General features: G+C 41.3%; 1 protein-coding gene across 1 annotated transcript; it reads left to right on the top strand.

Moving 5' to 3' along the window:
• Positions 1 to 2481: 2481 nt before the first annotated feature.
• On the top strand, positions 2482 to 4441 carry K441DRAFT_681887 (uncharacterized protein; the record flags this gene model as incomplete). The annotated part of the gene is made up of 6 exons (XM_067651519.1): positions 2482 to 2568; positions 2699 to 2844; positions 2912 to 3524; positions 3718 to 3953; positions 4033 to 4234; positions 4325 to 4441. 6 exons carry the CDS (start codon positions 2482 to 2484, stop codon positions 4439 to 4441), a joined length of 1401 nt encoding a protein of 466 aa, XP_067497912.1.
• Positions 4442 to 8583: the final 4142 nt, after the last annotated feature.

Here is an 8583-nt window from a genome sequence, read left to right as displayed (position 1 = left end):
TAAAAAGTAGCTTACCCAATCTTAGGGAAAAATAAGTTGTGGTGGTAAAATGCGATTAAGGTTCCAATATAGCTGGTTAGGTGGATACGGGTTTAAAAACACGTCTTTAAACTTTAAGGCTGTACTTCGCCCCCTAATACGTTAGTTAGCTAGTTTAATTAATTAGAATATATTAGTAGGAGAGATTATAATGTAAATGCATCGCGAACTGTAGCAATAGCTGCTGAATTAACCCTAATATAGCTATTTGAATTTGACATACGTTGGAAATGGTATACGAGTTGCACCAAACACGCGCCCATAAGCTCTCAGACGCTTCGCAGAGGATTGCTGGGTCACGTGGAGTTGAGGGTTAGTAAGAAGTTATGCAAAGGGGCGGGCCTGCCAATCATCTACGAAGCGGCTGAGGCACCTGAGATAAATTAATCGCTAGCAACATACTCAGCTGCGCAACACGTGTGACGGCAGGGATAAACACCGACGGCTTAACTCCAGTCAGCGTCGCCTAAAATCCACTAGTCGCCGATTCATGTTCGGGAGGAAGTTATGACCGCATACTTCGCCCGCCTCCAGTACTCGGCCTTAAGAACATCTTTACCAATCGCGACTCGGCTTTTTGAGGGTATATCCTCCGAGCCTTCGACTATAAGGATGGCTTCATGCCTACTTGGTCGTCTTTCTCCGTACAGAACCTCAAACTCGAAATCGGTTACAACCATCCTGAGCGTCTAGAAGCCACCGATCATTCTCAAACAAATTATACGATACTTCCTCGCAATTAATACACTGCACCCACCACATTTTCCTCAACAAGCATGTCCTTACGCAATCTCGAAAGCATGACTCTCCCGCTTAATCGCGAAGTCACCGTCCACGAGCGCGATTACGACTTCATATACCTGCCTATAAAGGCTGAGAGAGAGTCGGTCGATATCCGACGCATCCCAACTCCAGGGCCAATGCGGAGGAAGCAAAAGGGCTTGAGCAGGCTTTGGCGCCACAAATGAGAGGCCTAGTGATGAGATATCTACTGAAAAGGAATTTGGACAATACTTTTGCCTGACTCGAACGGCGAAAGATAATACGCACTTGCAGCAACCGCAGGTTGTCGAGCCCGCCTTGAAGGAATGTAGGGCAGATCTTACCGCAGCTTTGGGTATAACTGGTGGGCTTGTGGAAGGCGGACGAGTGCTGGTCGAGGATTGCCTTTTTCCGCGTCAAGCCAAACAGAGGTACGGTTGGACGTGGGTTTGGCGCGTGTCTACATTTTAATTGACGACATTTGAAGTGTTATTGGCTTCGTAAGGCGCCGCATAGGCCATCCGTTTCCGGAGAGAGTTAGATTTGAGGAAGAGAGAATCTGTTGTGGTTGGTGTATACATTATATGCCGTATAATATAGAAGATTTCTATGCTTTTATAGTATATTCACATATTGCGTGCAAGTACATCCTGATTGCACGTAGTCTCCTTGATGCATCGATACCCGAGAAATGTATGAGTTTACGTCGCTTATCAACGACACTCACCGAGCATTCATTGAGACGTGAAAACATCTTGTATTTCAAGTAGGCGAACCAAAAGGCTTAATGGCTGAAGTATGTTAGAAATGTGGCACACTTGTTAACGCCTCAATACGCCGCCGGGTATGCGGGGTTTTCTCGCTCTTGACGGAGTTCTATAATTATCCCTCACTTCCGTTTTGTGACCTATCCCCCCTTTCGCCATGTATTGCGCAGCCTGCTGTTCGGCCACCACGACGGTTCTCTCGGAACCACGCGTGCTCTGGGGAATCTCGAGACAGGCAGGACGCGATCAACCAACGTCATCCGACCCTATTCAAAGTATAACTATCGTTGAAACAGCGACTCCTGTATTGCCGTAAGGAGACATCATAAGAACTCTCAGTAATTGCTTCTTCTGCCTCAGAGTCAGTGGCTTGACTTCTAAGCAATGGGGCCGAAAACCAGTTCGGCTTAAGCAAACGTCATGCTCTTCTATGCGCGTTTCTGCAGACGTCCATGCGCTGGCCCTCAGGCCGTCCTCCCAAATAATTCTGTCCTTCCTCTGTTACTGCCATTCAACAAAGTAGTCTAATAATCACTCTATCGTTCAAAACTCTCAACTACCGTAAATTTCTTCACAAATGGCTCATTCCAATGTATTATTCCGCGATTCTATCTGGAGAGGGAACTACACCCATTCAAGGACACGGGCGTGTGTCCCCAGTATCATTCAATAGCCCAACTACTCCCGTTAAGCCACACTCTAAAACCTCATCCCAACACACTCTCGTACCGCTCTTAGAACGCACGAATATAGTAACGGAGGGAAATCAGGCCGCCGGTGTGTATAATAGAGAGCCGCCGCTCTACCAGCATGAACCATCGAACAACCCAAGGCATCATAATGGACCTCTGACCCAACGCTACATTCACTGGCTCTCTCCCACGGTGATGATAGCGTCCCTAGTAGCCGGAGTATGTCTCGCTATTGGACACCACTGCTATTACACCTGGCTCAATGGCCGGGTAGTTGGGAACGTAGGGAGATAGCAATGGGCTCTTCGGTAAGCCAAGCCGTTATTTTTCGTTTATATTTGACTCCAGCTACCCTCTAACTGACCAAGTTTTGGCAACGCCTTCGCTATAGTTGTTGCATTGTGCTTGAAGACTGCCGTTGGGATTGCCTATATCCAGCATCTATGGCGGACTTTAAGGTACCGGTTCGTTTCTCTCAAGACTATTAATGATGCCTTTGGCATAGGAGGCAACATCCTGTCATTTCTGAATTGGGAATTGTGGCGGGAGATCCAGATTGGGGCCGTTCTTGCTCTAGTCTTATGGTGAGCATGCACAAGCCAGGAAAGGATCCATACACATCTGTGAAGAGCAACTCACCCCCTTTGACAGGTGCATACCTTTATCTACCCTCTTTACACCTGCGACGCTTTCTGTAGGCCACGCGGAGAAACTTGAATTTGCTAATATGCAGGTACTGAAGATGGATATATCAAACTCCAGCCTGGAGCGGGTCTTCACTTACAGGACGAGATCTGACACCCCGGCGGAGGGAGCCTCAGCACGCCTTGGGAGAATCATTGGAGCAGTAGTCTCTGGAGGTGAAAGACTTTCGTTCCAACCACCATCTTCCCAGCCGAATACATCCTATGCTTTGCAAGTGTATGTACCGTTGATGCAATGCAATCCAGCCAATGCAACCCTGGAAGACCTTATCGTTAAAATAGTTTCTGAAACAAGCGGAGCCGATAGTCCAGCCGTCGGCTTCCCCGGAAACTCTCCCCTCGACAAAGAGACTTTTCATTGGAGACACAACTGGGCAGATGGTAAATTACAAGCAGAAGGTGACATCGGGTATTTTGCAGTGGTTCCATACTATGAGAGTAACAATCTCACTTTCTGGTGGAATTCTACTCAATCAAGAACAATATCTACAGATAGATTCCTTGGGCAAATTTGGATTGCAATTGCCGAATATCCGAATAACCAGACGCGGATGCAATTCGTGAGCTGCGGACTTTACAATGCATCTGTCTCCTTCAAAGTCAATTTTACCAACCACGTTCCGTCCATCAGCAATATTCAAAAGCGGTGGCTCAATGCAGCCAACCTCTATCAACCGGCGAGCGATAATGATATACTCAACTCCTATTCTGCATACTTTCAAGGGATATGCTCTTATCTCTTTGGCTCTGTAGCATGGTATAATGACGGCCTTTGGATCGCCAAGGTTTTTGCTAGCCAGCGAAACAATGAATACCAATTTAACAAAGTCATTACAATGGTATGATATGAGTCAAAGGATTGGCACGTTGGCCGGGTCTGATGGGCAAGTTGTTGGCCCAGAGAATGTCCAGAACAGTTCTTTAGCTGAAGAAATTGAGGAATTTGCGCTTAATTCCTCTTTAAGTATGATGAATGACCAGACTCTTAGGTATGTTCTCGTAAAACTCGCTAGTCATGCAAATACGCCCATCAGAAATGTCTAGGAGTTGATAGAATTCTATCCGCAGCAAATGGGTTGCCGCAAATGTTACTACAACCTTCAGCGAAACAATTTACGTATATGAAGCTACCAACCTTTTTCTTGCATATGGTTTAGCTATCCTTTTCACCATCGTCTCCGTCATCTTTGGTAGCTACGCGTTCTATCTCAATGGAGTAAGCCATGATGCAACGGTGTCTACATTTGCAGCTACAATGCAGAACCCAGGGGTAAGCAGCTTTGCCCATTGCAATAGTAGATTCCTCAAGGGACACTAGAACTATTCAATCGTGCATTAAAGGCTTTCTGACAGGTTGTAGATAAAAGAAATTCTCCAGCGGCAGCCGACTGGCGCACAGCCGATAGATCGAAGTATAGGAAAGCTGAAATTACGATTCAGCTCTGGAGGAGGGTTTGTGCCGAAAGGATCCGATTAACTTATATTCTTCGTTATTGTCTAGAGTTCTCTCTACTGGACATTTCATGGCGGTGCTGTCTTATCCTAAATGCTCTCACTTGTTCTCAATGTTGAATATATGTCTAAAAGGATCCTGCAGGCTTAGAAAGTGCGTGGGTGTCTATAGATGTTGTCCATTTAAGATAACCACTTACAACTAACCTCACGCAAGCTTCATTATGTTCTATATAAACCACAAAACATTTGAAGCAATCTATAGAAGTTCTCAATGGTATATTTCAGGCTATGTTATGATTTTGATGTCTAAAATTGATGCCATATCTGAACCTTGGATACTATATCATCAAGGAGAACATTAGATCCTCATGCATAAAAGCTAATGTTAAAGTGTATCTTCAATTCAAAAATTTTATTTCGTTGTAAGCATGGAAGGACCTACCAATCTTACAAGTACATTCAATCAACCTACGTATCATTTGGTGGATAAGACCATGCGTTCTTCAGGTGATACTCCCCTGGGCTATTTTCTTCATGAACCGGAATGGAAATTTGAGGAAATTAAGCGCTTTACACATTTGCTATCCCAAATTACGAGCCTTGTTCGCGTTTTATAACAAGCGAACGAAATTAATTAAGGCGCGAGACAGCAGGAATGAGCTGCCTGATAGAGTCCTCTAAAGGCTAATTATCTGAGCACAACAAATACACTTCAGCGGATGGTACAGCGATGTGTACGACCAGCTTCCACCCCCCCCCCTTAGCGAGAGCTCCAAAATTTTACATTCGGTACGCGCATCCAATCTCGCCTGATTGCCACCAACTGTACGTAGTAATTGTAGCGAAGCCGTATGCTTAGCTGCAAGAACCTTGCTTCTGTAGTGCCGTGATCTTCGTTAATATCGTGAGGTTTCCACCCGTACGATATTGCCAAATTTCATCGGCAATTGCAGGAACAGCTTTATATTCGCGTTTTGGAGGCCACAGCGGGGGGGCGCAGTTAAGGGGGAGGGGAGGGCGCGTGCGTCCTTAGTTTAGTTCTCCTGGCCAACCAAGGCGATTCTCCAGGGCAACTACTAAAAAGGTCCTTGCGTGCAGGCACATGCGTTCGCTACAATTACTCTGTACAGTTGGTGGCGATTTGGCGAGCCCGCGTACCGAAGCGAAATAAATATTTTCCAGTGGAAGCTGGTCGTGCACATCACTGTATAAGATCTATATTGGATATTGAAATTACATAACGTATTGTCAGTCAGGATGTAGATCACAATCTTCCTACATTTCGATCGTCAAGAGTCCTCTTGGCACCATGTATTTATCCCTTAGCACGGCAATTTGCGTCCAACGGTTATCGATAAGAACCAGCCAATTAAATCAGCTGAATCAAATACTCGTGCTTCGCAATACAAAGCTGGTAATGTTTGTTAAATTCCTTATAAAATTGCTATATAAGTTCAATTTTTAGAGCTAAGTAGGCTGAACAAGGTCGGCATCGATTCCAGCACGATCGAAAGGCATAGTAGCGGCGTAATCGATTGAATTCTATATAGATATACGCGTTGTTTTGAAACAGAGCTGGCACCGATACGAACCAAGACGAACCGATAAGATATCGGTTATCGGCAATATATCGGCAATATAATATTGCCAATATTGGGTCAAAATTCAAAATAACCAGCCCTACGCAGCCTTATATTATAATAGAGCCTTATTACTTTATAGAAAAAGCTTTTTATTAAATAAAAATTAAAAAAAATTAAAAAAATTCCAATTATACGATTAGGGTGGCGGAAAATCTAATTAATATTATATTATCTCCTTTCTGCCCTTTCTTCTCGTACGACTACTTTTTAAAATTTCTCCTATTCTAAGCTGCATCCTTTCCCATAATATTATATAACGTCCTCCTAAAAATTATCTTAAAGTAGGTCTCCCCTTTTTTAATCTCTTTTATATTCTATTGCTCTAATATTACTGCTATTATTAACGTCTTATCCTAAGTAACCGTACGACAACCTCCTAAAAAGATTATCTCTGGCTTATTACTTATTAATAGGATTAATAGGATCTTAATTGCCTAGCGCGAAAGCTATGGCCATTGTTTTTGCTGTATATCCTATAACCACTACTCTAATACGGGTATCTTAATGTCGTACAACGCTGCTTTATTATAGTAATTATTAAATTTATCTTAACTTTAAGGTCGCGTGTGTTTCTGCTTTATATTTTAATAAAGTTTCTTAAACTAATTTAGAGGCTAGGCCTAATTACTTAAAGAATTAGCCGGTTTCTAAAGGCTATTATATAATTAAGAGAGGAATTAATTCTCTTAGCGGAATTTCTTCTAAAGGCTTTAGACTTTGAGTTTATAGGCGACGTATAGATTAATAGGATTATTGTCTATATCCTTAAGCTAGGTTATATAATATTCTAGATAAAGAATACGAGCCGTAGCGTAGTAAGGCAATTAATTTAGCTTTAAAGCATAGATGTAACGGAACCTTATAGCAGGAACTACGGTGGGCTCGTTATTAGGCTAGGTGTATAGGAAATGCAATTACAAAAGTCAACAACGTAATAACAACTGGTGGAGTGGTTGCCTAACAGATTAACTCTAATTATATTCTGAGAATTATTATAAGGAAGGAACTATTTAGGTAGGGACTAAGGGTCCTTAAATACATAACCGTACTCCTATAAAATCCTTCTTATACGTAATATACGTCTTATATATAAGGTACGTAAGTTCCTCTTATTCCTCTCGTTTAATACGTAGCATATTATATAACCTTAGTTACTATTCCTCATTATATAGTTCTACCGGTTCTATCCTAGACCGTGCCTAAATTAACCAACTAGCTTCTTTTGTTTCTTCTCTAAGTAGTTATAATATTATACTTAAAGCGTCCGTAATACTATCTCCCTCCTCTCTATCTTCGTCCTTAAAGATTTAAAACATCTCTAAGTTGGTTACTAGAGGTATAATATCCATCTAATTAATTTGGTTAATATTATTGCTTATTATACCTAAAGCAATTTCTTCTTTATACGCCCAACGTCGTGCTCACACTATTGCTGCAATATTATCTCTTAGTAAGATTATGCCGTCTTTATATTCTTACTATTCGAAAGAGGGGCTGGTCTGTATTACGTTAGTAAACCTATTTTTATAACAACCGTCCTCTTATTCGGAGTGCACTAAAGTAAATATTTGCTCGTCCTGTGATGTTCGCTCTACTTCTAATACTAAATATACGCGACCTATTACTCTTAATAGTTGTCTGGTTCCCTAATTAATTTATCTTAGGGTCTTATATTTAATCTGCTACTGCGCAGCTAGATAGTAAACTATCTTAAGCCCTTACTAAGTTGGAATGTTCTTAGGATGCGGAATAGAAGGCCCTAGATACTCGCATTGCGGCATCTACTTATCTACTCCGTCTTAAGAAGGTTTGTAAGAAGGTCCATTTTAAGGAGTAAAAACTTATAAAATAAGGTCTATAGGAACTTAGCGATAAAAGAATGGATTCTCTTTTAATAGAGAAGGAAATAAATCTAAGTAGTTTGGCAACTGCTCTTCCTAGGTCCCCCTTAGGTAACTTATTTTTTAGTAATTCTTCTTTTTTAATACTTCCTAACCTAATCTCTTCTAATACTCCTATACCTTTCCTATAGCATTCTTTAAATTCTCTAGTAGCTCCTAGGTAGTCTTAGTATAGCCTATTTACTTAACCTCGTACTATATTTTGTTATTAATATCCTTATAACTAACGATCTTTAAAACTTACTATTTGTCTTCTTCCTATCCTCTATACGTGTCTGCTTTATAAACCAGTAGCTTAATATTCCTATATGCTAGCTCTAGCATTATAATATACTATATAGGGTAAATCTTTATTCTAGCTGGTAAGTTTAACTTAAATATAACTAGTAAAATCCTCTATATAATTTTAAAAGGTCCTAGTCTAATATAGTCTAACTTCTTACTTAGTTATCAACTCTTAAAATTTTTGTGTAGTAGCTATACTTTATCTCCTTCCTTAAGATCTAGTCCCTTAGATCTCTTTGTATTATAGTACTTTTTTATTCTCTCTTATACTTTCTTTACTAATTCCATAAGGTCTATATAAAGATTTATTAACNTCTTTATTCTTTCTTTAGCTA

This window comes from Cenococcum geophilum (genome assembly GCF_001692895.1).
Source record: "Cenococcum geophilum 1.58 unplaced genomic scaffold K441scaffold_68, whole genome shotgun sequence".
Lineage (NCBI taxonomy): Eukaryota > Fungi > Ascomycota > Dothideomycetes > Gloniales > Gloniaceae > Cenococcum > Cenococcum geophilum.
Note: the sequence above shows the minus strand (reverse complement) of the source record. Positions and strands in the feature narration are given on the sequence as shown.